At 35.1% G+C, this 24,960-nt stretch overlaps 2 protein-coding genes across 3 annotated transcripts in view; both read right to left on the bottom strand.

Moving 5' to 3' along the window:
* LOC134234302 (CD109 antigen-like) overlaps nt 1-8,590 on the bottom strand; it is a 40,231-nt gene extending 31,641 nt beyond the window's left edge. For both annotated transcript variants that reach the window (XM_062716348.1, XM_062716347.1), the window contains exons 1-2: nt 8,560-8,590; nt 5,674-5,787 (exon numbers count right to left, since the gene is read on the bottom strand). In XM_062716348.1, the coding sequence (XP_062572332.1) occupies nt 5,674-5,787; nt 8,560-8,569 (124 nt within the window). In that variant the 5' untranslated portion in view covers nt 8,570-8,590. The remainder of the gene's footprint in view (nt 1-5,673; nt 5,788-8,559) is intronic.
* A 170-nt stretch (nt 8,591-8,760) lies between these two features.
* On the bottom strand, nt 8,761-22,729 carry LOC134234324 (CD109 antigen-like). The gene is made up of 18 exons (XM_062716372.1): nt 22,675-22,729; nt 22,346-22,419; nt 19,777-19,934; nt 19,545-19,570; nt 19,210-19,372; nt 18,920-18,990; nt 17,966-18,134; nt 17,426-17,631; nt 16,907-17,161; nt 16,234-16,425; nt 15,948-16,043; nt 15,022-15,084; nt 14,727-14,921; nt 14,102-14,251; nt 13,768-13,887; nt 13,061-13,127; nt 9,295-9,357; nt 8,761-8,900 (listed from the first exon to the last, which is right to left on the bottom strand). The coding sequence occupies exons 2-18, from the start codon at nt 22,417-22,419 to the stop codon at nt 8,761-8,763; spliced, it is 2,208 nt and encodes a 735-aa protein (XP_062572356.1). The 5' UTR covers nt 22,675-22,729.
* Nucleotides 22,730-24,960: the final 2,231 nt, after the last annotated feature.

Below are 24,960 nucleotides of genomic sequence, written 5' to 3'. Positions count from 1 at the left end.
TTGAACTCCTCCGACATTTACACAGTAGCCTAATCATCTTTTTGGAGATGGTTGGTGGTATCATGAAGATGTGCAGTAAGGTTTCAAAATTTGATTTTGCCCCGAGGGGTCAAAAGGGGGTTGAAAAATGATGGGTTTTTAAATGTAGAAAGCTCCTTTTTCCCTGAACTCCTCCTACATTTTACACAGTGGCCTAATAATCTTTTGCAAGAGTTAATTTTTTTGAAAATCACGTAAAACATCAATGTCAGAGGATACTGTACACGTCAAATGTGAAAGTCATATCGCTTCTCAATCAAAAATTATAAGGAAATACAACATTTTTGAAAAGCTATTTAAACTGCAAGGTCAAGGTCACAGAGTCAAAAGTCAAAAAACAATTGGAAAGGTCTTATCACAGGTGATATACATCCATGTATAATATGAATGCCCTATCATTTCTCTTTCAAAATGATCTCTTTTTTATAGTAATTCAAACTTCAAGGTCAAGTTCAAGGATAAAAAAAATCGTAGGGTATTTAGAATGGTGTTGTCACAGGTAAATAATAATACACATGTTTGATATGTAAGTCCTGTCTCTTCTCATTCAAAATGTATGACCATGACAACCAAGGTAAAGTTATTGTGACAGACTGACATACAAATGAGATTTAATATCCGATACCTTTCGCGAAAATGGGGGATGATAAATAATTTTGCTATTCTTGAGAAGAAGATTTATGATGGAAAAAGTCCCCTGCATATTTCTATGTAAATTGGTTGAAATTGGCCCAGTGGTTCTAGAGATGATAAATTTGCAGAAAAACAGATGGACGATAGACAAAATGTGACCATGAAACCAGAAAAGCTCATGGAGCCAAAAACCTTTGATTCACAAGTATTTGGAAAGGGTGACAGTTTCTGAAAAGCTGTTTTTTATGCAATTTTTTTTTTGAGAAGCTGAAAATGTATGACATGTATCCATGTTGAAGAAACTGCGCATATCAGATAACAATATATGATTGAAAATAGTTAATCAAGGTGCTTTGAGTAGCAAATGAAAGCTAAAACTGGAATAACAAATTCAACCACAGAGCTTAGTCAATTTTAATATGCACTATTAACCTTTTCAACTCTAACTAGATGCTGTCATGAGACAGTAATACCCGCACTAAGGTGTTTGCCTCTAAATACACACTACTTCATATATGGCTTTCCAAGGAAAAAGTAAAAATAATTCTATAATTTACATAAGGCATTCTCAGGTGACAATGTGACCTATGAGCCTCTTATTTGTATTTTATATGCCAGTCTGAAAAAAAAAACCCAGAATTTAATAATGATGTATTAGATTTCGAAATTTTTTTTGCCCATGATTGGAAGTTTTTAAATTAAATTTCTCGACAACAAATAATAATATTATTTTATTACAATGCGTTTTTTATGAATTTATCTAAATATGCAAACTTTTTTCAGTATTTGGTCAGGCAAAAAAAAGAAAACAATCTTGAAAACCCAATCCAATAAATGCCCATACCCCCCCCCCCCCCCCCCCCACCACCACCACCACCACACACACACACACATGCGCGCGTTTTTTTAAAATATGCCTAGATGGCAAAGTTATTTTAAAACATAGTTTGTTGTGATAATTTAAAATTTGTCACCCATTTTAATATTTTAGATGAAGCACCACTCGGCACACCTCGGCCGATTCCTACTTCATCTGATAAGGCGACGGAATTAGCCAAGGTTTGCCGAATGGGAAAGGCACATGCTGATGGTGCAGTGTGGTGTGTATACATCAGCTGAAATGATTCATTTTGTATTTAATTGGATTATATTTCATGAAGTTGACAGGACCTATGACAGTCGGCAAGTACAAGTTTAAGTATAGATTGAGGTAAAATAAACCGGAATGCAAATGATTCGGTTAAAGTTCAAAAGGGTAAAAGATCATCGCATGCCAGAGTAGACGAATTTCACATTGTGAAATTATCTCCCGTTGTCGACGTCACATAGATGCAGATCAACATTTTTTTTTTTCGGGAGGCTTTTCACACCTCAGTCAAAAATTAAATTCCAGCCCTGAATTTCCTGACAAGCAAAGAAAACAATTACAAAAAAAAACCAAAACAAATAAACAAAATTAAAACAATGATAGTGGGGTCCATGTTTTCTAAGGGGGAGGATGTCCAAAGTCATTTTTATTTGCTTCAGCATATATTCCTATTTAAATAACAAAGGAAATTCCAATTGGGTGATCTACTCTCTCTTGCCACCCCCTGTCCCTGAAATTCCAAAATACTCGATTTTTTTCCATTTGACCATATACATATATTTTATATGGCTTCCACATTTCATAGGTTAATTCCTTGTTACAAGACCTTTTATTTGGGTACCACCAATTCTGACCTCTTGATCTCCCAATATTTTCAAAATATTTATATTATCGTTTCTGATTCAAAGGAGAAGAAGAGGTATGATCAGAAGTATATCCGTTGAAAAAAAAACATGTACATGTACACTTTTTTGTTGTTTTTTTAGTAATTCGTTTGTTGTGAAAACATCTTTCTCGGGAATTTTTCACTCATATGGAGACACCACCCCTTAAAAATAACCAAAGACAAGATGTGTTTGTGAAACACTGATGCCCCGTATGGCAGCTTTTAGCAAAGGTTGAAGTTTCTCAAAGGTAAGTCAAACTCCAAGGTCAAAGTGTCAAAATGTCCTTATTGGTATCAAAAGGAAAGTCTTCTCTCAAGGAATATACATGTGAAATAAGAGAGATACCCTAGTACTTCCTGTTCAAAAGTTATTGCCAAGGTTAAAGTTTTTTTTAAGTGGATCAAACTCGATCTAGGGTCAAGGTCAAAATGTTTTTATTTTGTTTATTTGTTTTTTATTGGCTTCTCGTGAACTTCTGGGCTGGAATTTTTTGACTGAGTTGTGACCCCCCCCCTCCAGAAAAAAATTCTGGATCTTCACCTGTGTACTGAATGTCACGTCGACAACGGGAGATAACTTCACAATATGAAATTCGTCTACTATGGCTTGCGATGATCTTTGACCCTTTTTTAACTTCAACCTAACCATTTGCATTTCGGTTTATTTTAACGCAATCTATACTAAAACTTGTACTTACAGACTGTCAAAGGTTCTGTCACTTTAATGAAATATAATCCATATAATCCAATTAAAACACAAAATGATTTTAGCTGATATATGTCACACCACACTGCACCAACAGCATGTTCTATCTCATTCGGCAACCCTTTGCTGATTCCGTCGCCTTTATTAGATGAAGTGCGAATCGGCCGAGGTGTGCCGAGTGGTGATATCTAAAAATATGATAATGGGTGACGCAAACCCAATGTGATGTAGAAATTTTCAAAAAGGAGTTCACACGTAAACATGTCTTGTACAAAAAAACATTTTAAACTATCATTGATAATAAACGATGTTTTAACATTACTTTGTCATCTAGGTCTTTAAAAAAACATGTGCGTGTGGTGGTGGGGAGGGGGATGGCCATTGACAAATTAATTGGGTTGTATTTTCAATTTTTTTTTGCGCCTGACCAAATACTAAAACAAGAGGCCCATGGGCCTTATAGGTCACATGAGCATCATGCAACAACTTTGAAATGATTGAATTTGGTTTATGTTTTAAGCTAGATGCTATGGCATTCACAATTTTGAAAGAGGCACCATTGCTAATCATAACTATACACTTAGCGATTGTTTAGTTTGTTTACTTAATACCCATAAGCAAGGTAGGGGAACAAAAATGTATGTCAACTAATCAGTAATATTAAGCAAAAATCAGGAGTGCTTCTACCACACATGAACTCCTGACCCTAGGTCTACACATTGTACAATTTTTGAAAGGACACACTTGCTTATCAAAATTGCTTGATTAATACCAAGGAGCAGATTTCAAACAATTCATTTTCAGCATATAAGTAGAGCCCCCCCCCTTCCATTTTGGTATCCCTGACCCAGAGGCCTTGAAATTCACCATTCTGGAAGAAGAGCCCATCATAACTATATAAATAGTTCATCTGCTTATTACCTAAGAGTAGAGAAAAAGATTTTAATAGATGTAATGTATTTTAACTATATAGTCATTATAGAGCCACACCCTAACACAAGAACCCCTGACCATGGGGACATAAAATTCACAATTTTGGTAGAAACATTCTTGCTCATCATAACTTTGTCCTTCATTAGTTTATTTAATACTCAGAAGCAGAGAAGAAGCTTTTCAAAGAATAAATGCATTTTCACTATATAATCAATAGAGCCCCACCCAACACCATAACCCCTGACCCTGGGGCCATGAATTTCACAATTTTGGTAAAGGCACTCTTGCTCATCATAACTATGTACTTAGTTTATTTAATACCTAAGAGTAGAGAAGAAGATTTTCAAAGATTTAATGCATTTTCACTATATAATCAATAGAGCCCCGCCTTAACACCAAAACCCCTGACCCTGGGGCCATGAATTTTACAATTTATGTAGAGACGCTCTTGCTCATCATAACTATGTACTTAGTTAGTTTATTTAATACTCAGGAACAGAGAAGAAGATTTTCAAAGAAATAATGCATTTTCACTATATAATCAATAGAGCCCCGCCCTAACACCATAACCCCTGACCCTGGGGCCATAAAATTCACAATTTTGGAAGAGGCACTCTTGCTCATCATAACTATGAACTTAATAAGTTTATTTAATACCCAGGAGCAGAAAAGAAGATTTTCAAAGAATTAATGCATTTTCCCTATATAATCAATAGAGCCCCGCCCTAGCACTAGAACCCCTGACCCCAGGGCCATGAATTTCACAGTTTTGGTAGAGGACTCAATGCTGATTACAATCATACCAACAGTTTGACTGCTTGATGTCCGGGAGTAAAGAAGATTTTTAAAGATTGCACTAATTTTAGTGGTTTTTGCCCCACTCACCAGGCGCCAGGGGGGGACAGGGACCATTAAATTCACAATTTTTGCTACCCTTCACCCAGAGATGCTATATGCCAAATTTGGTTGAAATTGGTTCAGTGGTTTCAGAGAAGAAGCTGAAAATGTTCAAATGTTAACGCAAGACAAACGACGCACGACAGAAGACGGACAACGACGGACAAAAACAGATAGCAATAGGTCACCTGAGTTTACTCAGGTGACCTAAAATAAATTGCACATTTTGATAAATTCATCAAAAATGCTTTGTACTAAAATAATATATTTTGTTGTTGAGAAATTAGATTTAAAAAGTTCCAATTATGGGCAAAATATTTATCAGAATCTAATTTACATCATTAATTAAATTCTGTATTTCAGACTGATGATGTCAGAATTAAGTATACGAAATATTTATATAAGAGACTCATAGATCACATGGTCACCTGAAAATTTTATGCTCAATTTGACGACTACACATACTGTGATAATTACAGAATTATTTTGACGTTTTCCTTGGAAAGCGCAATATAAAGGAGTGTGTATTTAGAGACAAACACCTTAGTGCGGGTATTACTGTCTCATGACAGCATCTAGTTTAAGTTTTTAAATATGGTGAACCGACGAGTGATTAAGCAGGTGTTTAAAAAAATTAATTAATTATGTATAAAAGGTAATAAAATGGGCATCCAGGGTGATAGTAGGATGAATAATTTTTGTGGCACTCACAGACGTTACAGAACATAGGGCAATTTTCCTTCGCCCATCCTCTGGACACAGTCTTCTGACACACCTCCTGTCCATAGGATCCACAATGTTGTACCTTGTTCAAGCAGCAGTTTGCTATGCAAAGAAGGAAAACCCTGATATAAGCAACAGTATCTTCTCGATTCCGAAAATCATATTTTCATATGTATGAGACAACCTCAGCCAGGATACGTGTATATTATATTTATTTAAAACTACTAATGTCTTCTATAGTCAATTTTTAGCTCACCTCAGCCGAAGGCTCAAGTGAGCTTTTCTGATCACAATTTGTCCGGCATCCGTCTGTCCGTCTGTCTGTCTGTCTGTCTGTCTGTCTGTAAACTTTTCACATTTTCGACTTCTTCTCAAGAACTGCTGGGCCAATTTCAACCAAACTTGCCACAAAGTATCCTTGGGTGAAGGGGATTCAAGTTTGTTCAAATGAAGAGCCACGCTCTCATTCAAGGGGAGATAATTGGTAATTAATGACAATTTGGTGGCATATTTTAAAAATCTTCTTCTCAAGAACCACTGTGCCAGGAAAGATGAAACTTATGGGGAAACATCCTCAGGTAGTGTAGATTCAAGTTTGTTCAAATCATGACCCCTGGGGGTAGGGCGGGGCCAAAATGGCCGACCAAAGTTTTACATAGAAATATATAGGAAAATTCTTTAAAAATTTCTTCTCAAGAATGACAGAGCCATAATTCATCATATTTATACGGGAGCATGCTCAGGTAGTGTAGATTCAAGTTTCTTCAAATCATGACCCCCGGGGGTAGGGCGGGGCCAAAATGGCCGACCAAAGTTTTACATAGAAATATATAGGAAAATTCTTCAAAAATCTTCTTCTCAAGAATGACAAAGCCATAATTCATCATATTTATATGGAAGCATCCTCAGGTAGTGTAGATTCAAGTTTGTTCAAATCATGACCCCCGGGGGTAGGGCGGGGCCAAAATGGCCGACCAAAGTTTTATATATAGGAAAACTCTTTAAAAATCTTCTTCCCAAGAATGACAAAGCCATAATTCATCATATTTATATGGAAGCATGTTCAGGTAGTGTAGATTCAAATCATGACCCCCCCGGGGTAGGGCGGGGCCAAAATGGCCGACCAAACTTTTACATAGAAATATATTGGAAAATTCTTTAGAATCTTCTTCTCAACCAGAAGTCTCTGTCGAGACTGAAGCTCTACTGGTTTGTACTTATAGCAATGGGAGAGAAAAGTACATAAGCAGTTGGGAATTGGATCTTTACAACAGCAATAAATAGAATAATGATCCTTGATAAGTCTCTTTAAGTTCTTAGTGTATGAGTCTACTTGTGTGCCAAGATATATTGAAATCAGACCAAAACTGTAGGAGGAGTAGCGTTTTGAAAGAATTTCACAGAAATTTCTATTTTTAGTAACCACTGCAACACCGTTCATCGAAATCAAAAACCGATACATAGAATTATGTATCTTAGTGTAGTCTACTTGTGTGCCAAGTTATATTGAATTCAGACCAAAACTGTAGGAGGAGTAGCGTTTTGAAAGAATTTCACAGAAATTTCTATTTTTAGTAACCACTGCAACACCGTTCATCGAAATCAAAAACCGATATACAGAATTATGTATCTTAGTGTAGTCTACTTGTGTGCCAAGTTATATAGAAATCAGACCAAAACAGTAGGAGGAGTAGCGTTTTGAAAGAATTTCACAAAAATTTCTATTTTTAGTAACCACGGCAAAACCGTTCATCAAAATCAAAAACCGATATAGAGAATTATGTATCTTAGTGTAGTCTACTTGTGTGCCAAGTTATATTGAAATCAGACCAAAACTGTAGGAGGAGTAGCATTTTGAAAAATTGTTTACAGACAGACAGACGGACGGACGCCGGACGCATTACTATCGCATAAGCTCTTCTGGTCTCTGACCAGTAGAGCTAAAAATGACAAAGCCATAATTCATCATATTTATATGGAAACATGTTCAGGTAGTGTAGTTTGTTCAAATAATGACCCCGGGGGTAGAGCGGCGCCAAAATGACCGACCAAAGTTTTACATAGAAATATATAGGAAAATTCTTGAAACATCTTCTTCTCAAGAATGACAAAGCCATATTTTATCATATTTATATGGTAGCATGCTCAGGTAGTGTTAATTCAAGTTTGTTCAAATCATGAACCCCAGGGGTAGGGCGGGGCCAAAATGGCCGACCAAAGTTTTACATAGAAATATATAGGAAAATTTATTAAAAATCTTCTTCTCAAGAATGACAAAGCCATTATTCATCATATTTATATGGAAGCATGCTCAAGTAGTGTAGATTTAAATTTGTTCAAATCATGACCCCGTGGGGTAGGGCGGGGCCAAAATGGCCGACCAAAGTTTTAAAAGATATATATAGGAAAATTCTTTAAAAATCATTTTTTAAAAAATAGCCTGGGACTACTTTTGGATTTAAACTTTACAATAAAAAGCCATTTTCTTCCTTTTTCCTACCCTTAGTGCTCATGTTAGCGATGTGGCCCATGGGCCTCTTGTTGAAGTGTCACAGATAATAATCATTACTAATGTAACAGAGACAATTCTGTGTCTCTGCTGGGGATTGAACCCGGGGCTTCTGGCTTGCCAGTCAAGTGGTCTACTAACTGAGCTAAAGGCTTAACCCACTAGCACAAACTAGAAGGGTGCCATGTATCTTACACTTCCACATTAAACTCAAGCCGGAATATTTCATATCTTTCATTCACTCACTACAAATAATCTTGCATTTTTGGTCAATAAGCTGGGGTCCACAAAAGAAAGCCTTGTTAGAAATGATGTGTCGATAAATATAAGACATTAAATTCTTGATTATGATAGTAGATACTCACCATAATACATGTGATCTTTGCACGAGCCTTCAAAGAAGAACATATACCCAATGACAGAAATGATTGTACAATATTTAGACTAATTTAGGTGTAAGTTAAATCATATTAAGGGTGATTATTTTTATTCCCTTATTAATGGTCTTGCATATGTTATCCTCAATCTTTCCAATGATATTTCTGTGGTATGTGTTTGATAATAAATCATACATGTGACTGACACATATTGCAAAAGTAAGCACAGTTCTTTAACAACCATTCAAGGTACACCATTTCATCACAACCAGCTCGTCCATAAGCCTCAAATTTACTTATTCCATCAACACAGGTCTGCGATCCAGGAACTGTAAAACAAACAAGAATTTCATTGAAAAAGAAGCAGAACATTTTAATTTCCCGAGGAGCGGGTCCACTCAGTTTCACTACATCGAAAGTATTTAGATTGTAATTTATTTGGGTGGACGGGTTTGTCATTGTCATATCATAAAAAGTGGGGGTGATGCCAAATTGCCAATATTACAGTAATATTATATCATTAATTCAAAAGTTTAATTTCTGGGTACACTATATTTGCTAATGGAAACAATTTTGATTAGACTTAGCATTCAATCCCAAATTATTTTACATTTATTTCTCTTCATTTACATTAAAATCACAGTCGCCAAACTACCCTTCCTATTTTTCGTAGTTTAGGAAAATGTTATGGCAATCCTTTTAATTAGTGTTGAATATACGCACCTGATTGACAACTATGATTTGTTTGCGATGCCCACTTCCGCCATTCCTGATAAAGTTCATAGTCTGTATAACAGAAGTAATGAATTATTTTAATTCTTTAAGATATCTGCAAACTAAAAAACATTAATTAAATAGAGGAGATAATGAACAGTAATTAAGCAAAACAATCCGTTGAATCAATACTCTAAGAATAACGAGATAAAATCATATAATGTCCTCTGTAAAATCAGAGGTGGGATGGGATGTCAAAGAAGGATAAACATCTTCTGCCTACTGGTCAATCTCGGTTGAAATCATCAAGGTAATCAGTTTTAGTTGAAGGTTTGTCTTCAATGTCTTTATTTATCAAATCATCAAAATATGAAACAGATTTGTCGGACACTGCTGATGCTTGTTGTTTAGAACTGAATGTGTTATATTCCATCTCATTAATGAATGAACGAAAAAGGTGGATATTACAAACTGTGTTCTACTGCAAACAATTCAAATCTCTGAACGGGGCATAAAACATGGACCACTGGAAATTTCAGAGGTGGGATCAGGTGCGTCGGAGGAGAAAACGTCCCCTGTGGACCGAATATACTCACATTCTGACATAACGCTATTTTTCTCACCTTAACCTTATTCTCTCCGTGCCAGGAGGCACACAAGGCTTGAACATCTCTTTTCCACTTGGGCCGGTTTGAGGCTTCACGGTGTTTCGTGTTTCAGCCTGCATTATTTTACTCCTCCTCCACTATCCGTCTTAAGGCGACCTCAGTTCCCTCTCCCCTCAGGTGTCCACCCAAGGGTCACAACACAGTCATCCGTGGCATCCTTTCTAAGCACATGTCCGATCCAATTCCAGTTCCCCTCCTCCTCCTTACCTTGTCACTAATTTATTTGCTACTGCCATCTCCAAAACTGTCTTGTTTTGGATATGCTGCCGCCATCTGACCTTCTAAGGCACTTGGTCTGAAAGATGTCAACCTTTTTTCCTCTGTCTTATATTTGTATGACAATATACAGAGAGGACCAGGCTCTTAAAGAGGGAGATTGTATCTTGCTACTGAGGTCTGTAATGTGCCTGATGTTGGCTAACCTCCTGAAGGATGCACTGGCCAGTGCTGTCCTCTTCCTGATGTCAGCAGTTCCTTCTCCGTCGTTGGTGACATTGATGCCGAGGTAAACGAAGCTGTCCATCTCATCTGCTTCGCTGTTTCCGATGGTCATGTTGATTTCGCTCTTGCTATTTATCTTCATCACTTTGCACTTCTTGGCATTCAGCTTCAACTCAAGGATTTGTCTTCTAGATTTGTTGTCTAAACTTGTCCTAGACTGAAGGGGGTTCATTGTTGATGACAGTAGGGCAATGTTCACTGCAAAGAATAGTTTATGCATAGTGGTGAAGACCCATCTAATCCCCATTCTCTTTTCTCTGACAGTCCATTGCATCACTCAGTCTATCACTAGGAGGAACAAGAAGCCTGAAATGCAGCATCTCTGTTTGACACTATTTATCACAGGAACAGGATCTATGATCTCGTTAGTATCAAACACAGAACATTGAAAATTGTCATACAGGGCTTTGACCATCGTAATCAGTTTCTGGGTACAACAGTTCAGAAAGTCCACGAAATGGATGTACAGTGTAGCATTTCACTCGTGAACTTGTTTCAGGATGTTACTGAGGATGGAAATCTGGTTGACAGTCCATCTCCCTCTCTAGAAACCTGTCTGTTATTTCCTAAGGGTGTAGTCAACTCTAGCCTGTATTCTGTTGATGATTGCCCTGCTGAGTGCTTTATTGGCTAGGGGCAGCAATGTGACTCCCCTCCAGTTGCTGCAGTCCTGTATGTTGACTCTCTTGGGAATTTTACAGATCAGTCCTCTGGTCCATTCTTTAGCACTTAATACTTATTCCATATCTGGTTTATAATTTGTGCTTCAATTCCTGGCTGTTCTTATCAAGGTCTGCCTTTAACATTTCAGCTGTTATTGGATCTTTCCCATTCCGAAGAGTCTTCAGTGCAGTCCTTACTCCGGGTGGCTCAACTGAGATGTCTAGCTCTTTTCCCTCCTCATGTTCATCTTGTGGTAGTGACTCAGGAGTGTCCCTGTTTAGTACTTCCTCAAAATTACTGTACGTGAAATTAAATTGGTATTCAAATTTTAGCGGAATCACTGGGCATTGAGTTATTGGCGTATTTATGAATTAGCCCTACACTACAACACGCTATATATTTTAGTTAACTTATAAATGATTTTTGGCGGTATTCGTGAATTAGTGCATCTCTTGCTGCGCGAAAGCCGCTAAAATATAAAGTCCTTTTTTTAAAGTACACATTCAGTATGTTCCCTAAATCTAACAAGCTTCGATTCTTTCTTTTTTTCAGCAGCTCTCCATCTTTGCTCTTCACCGCTGATGTATTTTTATTACGCTTTCTTGTCAGCTGCTTAAATATGCTGTACAGTTCTTTCTGCCTTCCCTTCTCGACTGCTTTCTGCCTGTGCTCGCTCAGCTTTATCTGTCTTCCATATCTACTCGTCCTATCTCGTATTTATCTTGACTGCTTTGTCTTTATCCCTGTAATTTTACTTAAAACTTGTCTTGACTCTCTCTGATCTCTGATCTACGATCAAAGCCCTGTATGATAATTTTCAATGTTCTGTGCTTGATGCCAACGAGACCATAGTCCTGATCTATAGAAGCCGAATGCCAAGAAGTGCAAAGTGATGAAGATAAATAGCAAGAGCAAAATCAATATGACCATCGGAAAAGCGAAGCCGACGAGATGGACAGCTTCATTTACCTCGGGATCAATGTGAGTCACCATAGATGGAGAAGGTACTGCTGACATCAGGAAGTACTGGCCAGTGCATCCTTCAGGAGGATAGCCAACATCTGGAACATTACAGACCTCAGTATCAAGATAAAAGTTTCACTCTTTAAGAACCTGGTCCTCTCTGTATTGTCATGTACAAATGTGAGACTTGTAAGCTTTCCAAGACAGAGGAAAAAAGATTGACATTTTTCAGACCAAGTGCCTCAGAAGGATTCTGAAGGTCAGATGGCAGCAGCATATCCAAAACAAGACGGTTTTGGAGATGGCAGAAGCAAAAAACGAAAGTGACGAGGTAAGGGGGAGGAGGGGAATTTAACTGGATCGGCCATGTGCTTAGAAAGGATTCCTTGGATGACTGTGTTGTGACCCTCGGGTGCACGCCTGAGGAGAAAAGGAAGCGAGGTCGCCCTAAGACAAATGGTCGAGGAGGAGCAAAATAATGCAGGCTGGAACATAGTACACCATGAAGCTTCAGACCGGCCCCAGTGGAAAAGAGATGTTCAAGCCTTGTGCGCCTCCTGGCATGGAGAGAATTAAGGTTTAGGTAATTCAATTAGCGTTAGGTCAGACTGGCCCGTGCGGATTTCATATACACTGTACAAAGTAATTGCATCTAGAATAATGTTTATGAACTAGTATTTAATGGTTACATTTAATACATTTACTAAATGATGGTCTATAATATGTTGACCTTATCAGCAAATATGACTTGTTTTGGTCTTTTACTGAAATGGACTACGGAATTTTCAGTCTGTCGGATCAAATACGTTCGGTGAGAATGGCCGGTTCATGGGGGATGTTTTCTCCTCCGACGCACTTGATCCCACCTCTGAAATTTCCAGTGGTCTATGTTTTACGAGATTTGAATTGTTTTTAGTTGTCCTCAGTTTGTAATATCCATCTTTTTCGTTCATTTATTAATAATTCATTTATGGGTTTACCTGTCAGATATTCATATGAAAAACGGTTGTAGTTAACGACATCTGTGAGCAAATTTGTCCCCGCTTCCTAAGAAAAAAAAGAAAAGAATACTAGTATCTTTGTTTATTAACGGAAAATGGTAGCAAAATTGTCACGCTTCCTAGCAATAAAAAGAATATGATGTGTTGACAAATCACAAGTTTTTCAAGATTACAGTGGAATCATCATTGTTCGTGGGGGACCACTGTTCATGGGTTTCGTGGGTCACCCTTATCGACGAATCAACATCCCCATGAACGTTTATTTAGTAAACATCATTATGCATTAAGAGCATATGGATGCCTAACAAAAGGGTCATGAGTCACATCGCTCACCTTAAAACTTTGGTTAAGAACAAGCAAAAATCATTTCGGTATTGAAAAAGTTAAATATAAAATATTAAAATATAATAACATTATTTATGATAAATATATGTATAAATTTTGTAATGCACTAAATATACTCCAAACACTACTCTTAAGCATTACACAATAAAATACTGATGATACGAATTTGTCAGAATCTACATCATTCAAATGTAATGAAAATATGCAATATCAAATTTCATATCAGCTATTCAATGAACCCCGTTGTTTTGCATAAAAATTTAGAAAATCAATTTTCAAAGACCAAAAGTAAGGGGTATATACATGTATAATGTTTTACTGTAACAGATGAAATAGTTTACCTCGAATCTGTAAGCTGAATACGTGTGGTCGTGATCTATCCTTGGATGATTACAGTCTTTTGTATAAAAGAACAACTTCCACTGGGATTCTGGGGTGAACTCACTGAATACTTCCTTCAACTACAAAGACATTGCTTATGGTTTACAATAAATTCCCCACTATTTTTTTTATAAAAGGAATTTAAAATTTAGTATAGTAAAATTGAAAAATTTCAAATCTCAAACGGAATAACGATACTTTTGAAATTTAATACGATTCCAAGTAGATGTTAGTCCACTTTTTGTAACAGTTTACGTCTATATTGTTTTTGCCATTATAACTGAGCTAACATACTGATTGTTCAGTGACGTCATTGTTTTTGCCCAGTAATATCGAGGAAGAGTCCACTGCTAATAAGAAAACCTTGGACTGAGGGAGTGTTTGAACAGTCAGTTGTATGTGATCGTTCGGTTCCGCTTGGTTGGTGCTATAGTTTAATGATACCTATTATCATAAATTAAAAAAAGTGATATTATTTTTTTTTAAATGTACACATGTATAATGTAGAAAGTATAATTTGAATAATGATGTAATACTCTTTTTTTTTTAATTTTACAGTTAAATTGTTTTATGATCCGAGTATATCACTAAACGTGTCATAACAATGCTCAGTCGGAAATATTGAAGGTATTATTTTTATGACATAAGTAGTTAGTAGTTTATATGTTGTTCTGATATAAGCTTTACAAAAAAAAATCTATGTCGTATGACATTTACAATTTAAAATTTCGTTGAGTACCTGAGATTTACGCAGGGTACATTTGTACTTTCTTGAAAACTATTTTTACGTGAACATGTACATATTGATTAAAATGCAACATGGACTACTATAAAGAAATATCATGTATACGCATATTTATAAACGAGAAAAATGTTCCAAATAGAATAAAAATAATTCTCATTCATGCCATAAACTCACAAAATTTGATAGAAATCCATGCACATTAAATTTAACTTCATCAGCAAATATATCATCTGTGATTGGATCTGCATTATAAACAAGTAAGGAGGTCTCCGGGGCCATTTCTGGCAGGAGCAACACTTCCATCGTAGAGAGTCTTTTATTGTTTATGTTATGTTTTCCGGATAAAACCTGTCTTCCTCTGGCTACGAACTAAAAATATTTTTTTTTAAAATTATATAAAATATAATAATAAATAATCATAATCATATGAAATATTTTAGAGGAAGCAGAAAATGAAAAGAAAGCTCACCTGATAAAATACTTCTGGTGTTGGTTTGTTGAACTGCATTTCTACATTTAACTTTTCACCTACCTGCAATTGCAAGAATGTTTGTTGAATAATTTTTTAAAATTTCAAATATTTGAGGTAAATTTAAAAATGAGCAAGTTATAAAATGTATATCAGATAAAAAATTTACATTTCAACATACATGTACTTCCCATAATTTGTATTCATAATGCTACATGTAGTATATTATCTTACATTGTACTAAACAAACAATTTTTTTTTTACTTCTATACAAAGCATAAACTGGTAGCCAATGCAAATCATATTTCAAACGCGCCAAAATTATGGACACATTCTTTTTTTATTCGTTCAATATATATATCTGAAATATGCTTTAAAGTCCCAGTTTGGATTGTGCGTGTTATGCTTACTTGGCCTAAGTTATAAAATAAATCTGGATTGCTTACATTGTGACTTGTAAACAATCTGGATAGCTTATATTGTGACTTGTAAACAATCTGGAGAGGTTATATTGTGACTTGTATACAATCTGGATACCTTATATTGTGACTTGTAAACAATCTGGATACCTTATATTGTGACTTGTAAACAATCTGGATACCTTTTATTGTGACTTGTAAACAATCTGTATAGCTTATATTGTGACTTGTATACAATCTGGATAACTTACACTGTGACTTGTAAACAATCTGGGTAACTTACATTGTGACTTGTAAACAATCTGGATAATTTACATTGTGACTTGTAGAAGATTTGGATAGGTTATATTGTGACTTGTATGCAATCTGGATAGCTTATATTGTGACTTGTAAACAATCTGGGTAACTTATATTGTGACTTGTAGACAATCTGGATAACTTACATTGTGACTTGTAAACAATCTGGATAACTTACATTGTGACTTGTAGACAATCTGGATAACTTACATTGTGACTTGTAGATACTATATTGAGCTTCACGTGGATCTGTTTGTTGTCATATGGGTACAAAATTAGCCAGTTCCTGGCGTCCCGACAACTAACCTTAAAAAGTCCATAAACTTTTCAGTTTATTATGAAATACAATAATTAAAAAGCTATTATTCATCATTCATCCATTCAAGTTTTGATCAATAATACTCTCTACTTGTTTCCTATAACAAAATGATGCGGCAAGCATTTCTCACACAAGGAAAAGTAAAACACTTTTCAGAATTAGTATGAAAATGTCAACCTGGAATGTGACGTTTGAGATGTGGGCGTTGTCTGGCATATCGAACACTCTGATCACGTGACCGTTGACAGGAACCGGAACTAACTGTTGTTGTTCTCTGTGTCTCTGTCCACTGTGTGAGCAGGATTCTAGAGTGATGTTGAGAAATTCCGATGACGAAGGCAATCCACCGTTGTTATCAGTAAGTTTTACCTGTTCATACGTAGAAAAAAAAACAAAGTGTTAAGAATAGATTTTTAAATGATCTAGATATTGAATGCTTTTTAAACGCACAAAACTGTGAGAAAAGTGAGGTACAAAAATTGTATATACTATATCAGTATGTATCACAATGGAAAAAAGCAGATTTAAAACCAACTGACTGAATCGTTAAACATTTGACTTTATCGTCAGCGAAGAGTTATCTGGGGCCATATACTCGTAACCCAGTAGCTCGCTTTCTGATCACAGACATATGCTTTTCAACTATAGATTATAAATTCCTTTTTGGAAAAGAAGACTTTAAGTTTCTTAAAACATTTTCATAACTTGTAATGTGCATGTACAAACGTATATACGAAATTTAGCTTATTTTAAGCCAAGCAGTTTGTAACCACACCGTATACACCAAAAAGAATGTGTCTGATGTGGCATGTAAAAACCTTAAACATTATATTAACTAAGCATATAGTACCTTTAGTTGATAATGCATTCCCGGGATGTATTTAGAGGAATTAGAGTTCAACAAAACCAGATTTAATGAATGACGTTTGGTAAGTGTAACATATGCTGTTTTTGTTACATTCACTTTTGTTAATTCTTCTGTAAACAGGATGTCAATCTTCAGTCTTTTATTCAATAAGTTGTCAGTTTTTCCTTGTAGAAGAGGGCTGAGTAAGTGATCTCTTAGATGACCAAACGGAATGACAAATTTTCTCAGTTTTGAAATCTGAAATTAGACGCATACCATATTTCAATTTTGGTTTTAATCTTCTTTCAAAAAATGAAAACCCTAAAACTTTGAAAATAGTGTATACGACGGGTGTGACCTGATCAACAGGGGATGTTTGCTCCTCCGTTGTACCTGATCACACCTCTGTGTCCTGGTTTGCTCTACTCACAATCTGTTTTTTTTATAATGAAATGCATGATGTTACACAAAGAGAAAGAAAGAAAGAGCGAAAGAGACTTTATAGGTTATGATAATACGTACGTGGAAGTGATCTGAATAAATTTGTAAACCCTTGCTACTGTCGTCTGCTGGGGACAGCCTCAGTCCAGAAATACTGGCTGTGATGACCAGTTGACCAGAGGCTGGTTTCCCAAATGTGTATTTAGCCATTACTGACCCTGTGATGTCTGTGTTACTCACAGGGACTGTGTTCGATAGGTTTACTTCCAAGTCGAATTTTGGAGGCACTTTTCAAAAGCAAATATATGTACAATAATATTAATTAAATCTCTGTAGTGGTATGTGTAAATTCCGTTTGATTTAATATGTTATTAGGCACATTATATTTGAAGCTATATTTTGAAAGTCGAAGTGAAATTGAATAAAAGAGAAAAAAAACGTCATTTTGTTATGGTTGAATTTTGCGATAAAGTGTAACATGATTACAAATACTAAAGTATCAATGATAGATTTAGAAAGGTGATAATTGAAAAAATTAAATGAATTTATATTACAATGGTAATGAAAAATCTAATTATTTAAAAATATAGGAAGGGTGCAATACATGTGTATGTCTTTTACCATATTCCTTAACCTGGAAGGACACGTTTCTACTGATGCCCTGAGCCGTGGCTCTGACAGTCCAGTTACCGAGCACTGGTTGTGTGTCCAGCTCTAATGTAGCCGATACGACTCCGAAGTCAGGTTCTTGAAGCTGCGGCCATTGCTTAATAATATTGGACTTTGGATCCTGATTTATAGAAAAGGGAAATTCATGACATGCTCTACGGCTTGTACAATTTTATTGTGTTTGTAAGAACTGATAAGAAATTTCGAATTATTTCTGTTCTCTGTGGGTAAACTTTGAGATGTAAAGTTTTTGAAAAAAGATGTTTTAACACATGAATAAATACTAGTACTGTACAGTGGACCTTCAGATATCCGGACGCCAGATATCCGGATGCTTCAGTATCCGGACGACTTTTCATGGGAACAGAAAATTTGTTGTTATTTTGTCTTTTTACTTGGTATTACAGATATCCGGACGCTTCACATATCCGGAAAAATTTACTAGGAACCAAAGCGTCCGGATAAATGAGGCTTCACTGTGTATAAATGTAAATGTCTGTTTCTTTGTTTTTAAAAGATGATAATGATCAGAGGTATATTTTATTAACACAAAGGTCTCTTTATGATGATTTTGGAAACAAGTAAGGAATGGAATCATTTATGCAAGAACATTCACTTGGTGTTTGTATTTTTACTATATAATTTTAAATTTCAATTTTACAAAGGCCCATAAGCTTTTACGTCATCAGATGACAACTTATTTAACTCCTTTTTGTACCAGGACCCTGTATCTACGATTTTTACAATTAGGCTTGCTAGATGTCTATGAGAAATGATGATTTTGAATATGTACATGGACATTTTTGCTTCATTCACATTCTAATAGGCCCAATAAAAATAACAATTATTCTTTAAATTTTCACATAAAATTTTTTTAGTTCATAGAAAATTCTCTTGCAAGATTACCATTATTTCCAAAGTAATGTTTCCCATGAAGATGGAAGAATTTATGTGAAGTCCAAAGGCCCGAACTCTGACTGTAGGAAGAAAAGATTTTGTCGACTACCAGGTACTGATTTTATTTTATAAATCATTTTCTTTACACAAAAAAATAGTCGCTTTACATTAAAGTAGCAACAAATTCTGCAATGAAACAATTACTTTTAAAATTGGTTTTACAGATATATTTACAAACAATATTTTATAAATTATGACTTGACACACTATTATCTATGAGTACTACAAAGAAAAGGTACCTTTTTGACCGCCCTTGTATGTGCCTCTGTCTGTCTGAATGTATAATGTCATGTTTCGTCCTTCCACAAAAACTTCAGCCTCAGTATCAAACAACAGACCGGAAGTCCCTTTACAGCGTATTCTATGCGTTGCACTGCTCGAAGAATTTACATTTTCTGGAATCTTCATCGTTAAAAATTTATTAGTAATGATGCAGTTTTACTACTGATTATATCATAACATCAAATGTACATAGCCAAATAGGAAGAAATAAATACTTTAAAAATGATAAGAAATGCGTACAGTTACACAATCTGTTCTGCTTACTACTGAACTTTAATAAAAAGAAATTTACCCTTAGAGTCAGTGCCTTGGGAACATCTGAAAACAAGTCTTTAGAATTATGTATGTAAAATAATATTGGGTTATTTTAAAACGACTGTTGTCTTTTGGGTTAATATATGCTACTGATTTTTTTTCTTGGTGTTATTGAAATATTTTATTTCTTTTTTTAAAAATAATTTCTACACATTTTTGTTTCATTTTGTTTTCAGGTGGTGAGTGTTTGAAGACAACTGAAGACTAACGACTTTGGAAGAATCCGGTATTTGTTGACAGAATGCTCCCTTTTAAGTCCAGTAGAGATGCTGTAATGGTCGCAGTGACATTTCTCTTTAGAACTGTTACAGTAATGTTCTCAGACAAACCAGCTCGCACGATTTTTGGTGCCAGTATCATATAAGAACTGAAAAAGAATATTTCGTCTGACATATATCATTTGTTAGACATTTGTTTTAACACTAAATTTGATTATTACCTAATCCAATGAATTTTGTTGTTTTATTATAAATTTAATATTTTCATCTATTCTGTATGTGTTTTCAGTTTTTCTTATCTTTTCAAACAGATCTATCGACTGTCGATCTATTGACCGGTCAATAGACTGAGATCCAATTCCCGGTCAATAGACTGCACGTTCTATTGACATGCAACGTATTTCGGAAAAAAACCGATCCGGGTTTCAAATTTAGTTGTTTGTAACACTGCACAGACCAATCGCATCATCTCGGGTCTTTCCGTCAGAGATCGGATCGGGTCTTTCCGTCAGAGGTCGGAAAAACAACCTCGAATGTATTAATAGTCTCGTTTTCCCCAGACTCTCGCTCTCGAGACTTTGCCCGAGCGAGAGTCTGGTCTGATTCCTATTTAATTACCGTCTTCCTTGGAAGACGGTATTGTATAGTTGAAGTTTTTTACAGTCTTCGGACTATGCACTTCCTCTCTTTTGTGATTGGTAGAAATTGCATGATGAGAAAATTTTCAATTATTTCATTGGTTGAAATGCTGTTCAGGGCAAGGGAGATAACTTTCTGTTGATCTATTTTTCGTACGACTTAACAATTTTGCAAGATTTCCAATAAAAAATGACAAAACGAACAACAAAATCAGCAGTAATTTTTTATTAATAACATGATATTTTTTATAGCAATAAATAAAAAGGTCTTTTTAATTTCATTATAAATAAAATTTGATAGTTATTGCTTGCAGGTTTTACAATTTGTTATCATTCTTTTCCCCTTTCTGGTTTGAAGAGTGAATGGGAATCAGCCGCGGTTTGACGAAAGCTCTCGGCCAGTCAAAGTTTACGGAGATGACCGAGCGACAACCGTGGTAGGGCTAATGCCCGTAAAAAGCTAATTTAGAAATACAAAATCAAGAATTTCAAAAGAATTATACGGCCTGTTAAGTATAGATCTGTTTACTGTTTAAAATTGTTGCTAAAGACGGTAAGCTTTTTTGAAAAGCTCTACTTGTTTTCGTAACCAGTAGAGGTCGCTTAACCGGCTAACAAGATGGCGATTCCAAATGAAAATACATATGAGAATTTACTTTTTAAACAAAGATATGTGCGTTTTTTGTTCCTTGTATTAAGCAGACAGAGGTATTTTATTTTAAAACCAGGTAGAAGTACAGGCGCAGCCTCTGACTTTTTAAAGAAAACAGATCTTAGATTCGAAGAGAATGTGTCAGCCAATGAAAATCCATACCGATTTCTCGGTAAGCCTCGATTTGAAATTACAAAAATTAAATAGGAATCAGACCAGACTCTCACTCGGCCCAAGTCTCGAGAGCGAGAGTCTGGGGTAAACGAGACTAATGTATTAACATCGCCGGATGTTAAAAATTTATACATTTCCTGTTTAGTCAAATGTATAATAGATGGAGTTAGAAGTCCCTTCAATAGTATATTTTAGGTAATATGATAACATTGAATAAAGTTAAACTCCATATTCCACAGATAAAAGGTCTCCATGCATATATTTCAAAGATCATGAAAAAGGAGGGTTGTCATGGCGTCTACCATATACATCCGAGGTTGTTTTTCCGCTAGTCGGAAAGGCCCGAGAAGCTGCGATTGTGCACAGACATGGTAAACAATCATCTTATTCGATCTTTCGACATTGGTTTTAAAAATTGTGATCTCAATGGTCGGATATTTTATTTAATGAGAATTACTTTTCTAATTAATACACTGTGGGACGTGGAGACCGGTTCATCGGGTGAGACCTATCCACCGAATTCCCGTGTCGCAGTAAGTGCACTGCTGCAGTGCTGGCGCGAAAAAGGTCACTCTCCACCGGAAAGTGGTGGCGTCTCCATATGAGTGAAAAATTTTCGAGAGGAATGTAAACAATATTCTATACAATCAATCTTTAATTAATATTACAGATGCACCATATCTAGGTATAAATTTACAATATGGTACGGGAACCTTCTGTACTGAATATACAACTGTGAATACTTAATACGGAAATTAAAATTAGGTAATAAAACAATTATTTAATGCCTAAGCAGTCAATAGACCAAAAATTTTTCCCTCGGTGCAAGGAACAGCTCAGTGTGTTCTATTGCCCTCGGCCGCTGGCCTCGGGCATTAGAACACACTGAGCTGTTCCCTACACCTCGGGAAAAATATTCTGGTCTACTGACTGCTCAGGCATTAAATAATTGTATACTATTTGATCAATATGTTTGGGCTTATAAGGTTGGGTGTGACCGGTCGACAGGGGATGTTTACTCTTACTATTCACCTGATCCCACTTCTAAACATGTACAAAATTGTCTATAAATTGATTTAAAGAAACATACACCTACTTGTTACATGAAGAAGTCGTTATCTGCAAAAATGTCAATACAAGACTCACATTCAAGACAGTCACGAACATCATCTAAAATAATTCATTCAGTTTGCATTGGCACATGACATACATATAGTATAATAAAACACCTTTCCTAATTTATTAGTTACTGGTTAAATTTGGGTTATAACAATTAAATGAAAAGTTGGTTATTATAACAAGAGTTGTGGTTATTTCTAGAATTATCCAACATATACATTATTTCTTAAATACTGTTGCTTTTAAATTTTATTTTTATCATGATTTTAGACTATTTTCAATTTCTTCCCCTATTTTTTTCTTTACCTTTGATTTTTTTTACACAATGTGAACTAAGATCCGTCTTTAATATGAATGTGAATTTTGTTATCGAAAAACTTGGTTTTCTTATATGATATTGAGACATAAGTACGACAATGGCTAATTTCAGAATAGTTTTTTTCTATTTTAAGATTTTATCAGTGAATGGCAAAGTTGAATAAGTTCTATAAGTACGTATATAGTCTGGACAAACCGATGCTCTTTTTTCAGAACAGGAAATAACACTTCACGAATTGTTTAATCTTCGACCAATCAAAATCCAGCCTTAAACAGGTCGGAGAGAATACTCGAAATCGGGTATTAATCCCTGAAATCGCGTATAATACTCGATATTAGGGTATCGTTGAATCCGCGAAATCGGGTTTTCCGTGCAACTTTCTATAAAAACTAAAGAATAAAGCAACGGCGCATTATGCCAGTAACTGTTACTTGTACATCAGTATCTTGTGGGTTTATTTTTATTAAACCTAATTCATACGGTTGTCAAATAAGTTTAAAATCACACGACAAACACTGCTGGGGTAACAAAGAGGACACAATGTCGTTATTATTTTTCAATATAATTTCTAAAAACAAATAACTACACTTCGTTTGTCTATACTTCCCATTAAAGTATTCCATATACTTAATTTTCTAATTTGTGCACTATTCACAAAATGTGAAACTTTAAAGAAATTAAACGACTTACGCCGTGTTATGTATTTTTACTGAAAAATGCATGGCGTCCCTTTCACGTGAAATATAAATTAATCCTAACAGTTAGAGAGTACAGTATAAGCGAGTCATAATGGTATATCTCTGCCATGATAGAATACCAACTTTAGTATAAAGAAGAAAATAAAATAAGATTAAATAAATACCCTCGAGAAAACAGGTTGAAAATAGCTAATTGAAGGTGAGTATTTTTTTTATGTCAGTTTATCATGGAAATTTTTATTCAAAGACACCATAAATTATTTGGTTGCATTTTAATCGATACAAGATATGCTATTTTACCTTTATTTTATGCATTTGTGTTAAAATTGAGAGCGAGAAGTCATTTGAACAGGATTTTCTTTTTGGGGGGGGGGGGGATAAATAAAAGTCAAATGTGTACATCTTTTCATGAGCTTATAATACATTGAATTTCTCAATATAGATCGAGGTACAGTCATATTGAAATATGAATCACATAGTCAAGTTTTCACATTTCTTATAGTTTTTACGTTTATGAACATGTTAATGAACAAACTGAAATAATGAAGTGTTCAATTGCCTTGGAAACTCTTGTCTTACTTTTTGGGAATATAATTCCTCATCGGACATTAAAATTTCTTAAAAATTGTAGCCACTTCCTTTCTTTATTATACTATTTGATAGACAGGGTAAATTTTACCTCTTTACCTTCTATATTTTTTTTATATCGCTATCTTATACCTCTGTTACAACGCACTTTGAAAAATTACGCACTTTGAAAAATTTTTTCAAAGTGCGTTAATTTTTGGGACCAGGTTAACGCACTTTGAAAAATTTTTTCAAAGTGCGTTGAATTTGGGACCAAATCAACGCACTTTGAAAAAATTTTTCAAAGTGCGTTAAGACTGTACATCATAATTTTACCCCATGTAAACATTTAACGCACTTTGAAAAAATTTTCATGAAACAAAAGGAATTAGACTTATATTTTAGAAATATACAACAGTATTACCCCCTCGCAACGTATGATGGGATATAGTGATGCGATTATGTGTGTTATTACTTTATGTGTATGTTATTTTTTTCTGTGTGGAATTGACGTAAGAACAAAGTACGGTATTAGCAGTAATTCGCCGCCAATAATACGATATTTTAATCTTCTTTGTATCGTTTTTTGATGTTATGCTTTGAAGTAAGGAAGATGCGAACTAAATTCCACAGGCACAAAAATGACGTAATTTTTAACTATGACGTCACTAATGCGCGCTAAACATGGAATGTTCATGTAAAATCGTTAAATTATATTGAAAAATGAGTAATCTTTGCTGAAATTAGACCCTTTCACATGCAACAACCACTTTTATGCTCCGAATATAAGTTCATCATTACATATCGCAGTTACACTATTAAAATAGTGTTGGTTGTCACCTGTGATCAATATGAATTTTGGAAAAGTTAACATTCGGAAAAAAGATATTTTACCGACACAATTTTCCTGATATCGATATTATGACGCATAATTGATACAGAATGAGCTTTTCTTATTTCAAATACCACCACTGGATATTGTAAACTATTAATACCTATGAATATGAT

Source organism: Saccostrea cucullata, unplaced genomic scaffold (assembly GCF_032062105.1).
Source record: "Saccostrea cucullata isolate Sc308-1 unplaced genomic scaffold, CSIRO_AGI_Scuc_v1 ctg783, whole genome shotgun sequence".
NCBI lineage: Eukaryota > Metazoa > Mollusca > Bivalvia > Ostreida > Ostreidae > Saccostrea > Saccostrea cuccullata.
This window is presented reverse-complemented; position numbering and strand designations above follow the sequence as displayed.

Bases quoted from the DNA above. Each gene is read 5' to 3' on its own strand.
- LOC134234324 (XM_062716372.1), bottom strand. From the start codon at position 22,419: ATGATGTTCGTGACTGTCTTGAATGTGAGTCTTGTATTGACATTTTTG. The intron at 16,426-16,906 runs GTACTATATGCT...ACGTATGAACAG, and splicing joins GAATGCATTATCAACTAAAG to GTAAAACTTACTGATAACAA. The intron at 15,085-15,947 runs GTAAGTTATCCA...TTGCAATTGCAG, and splicing joins TAGTATCTACAAGTCACAAT to GTAGGTGAAAAGTTAAATGT.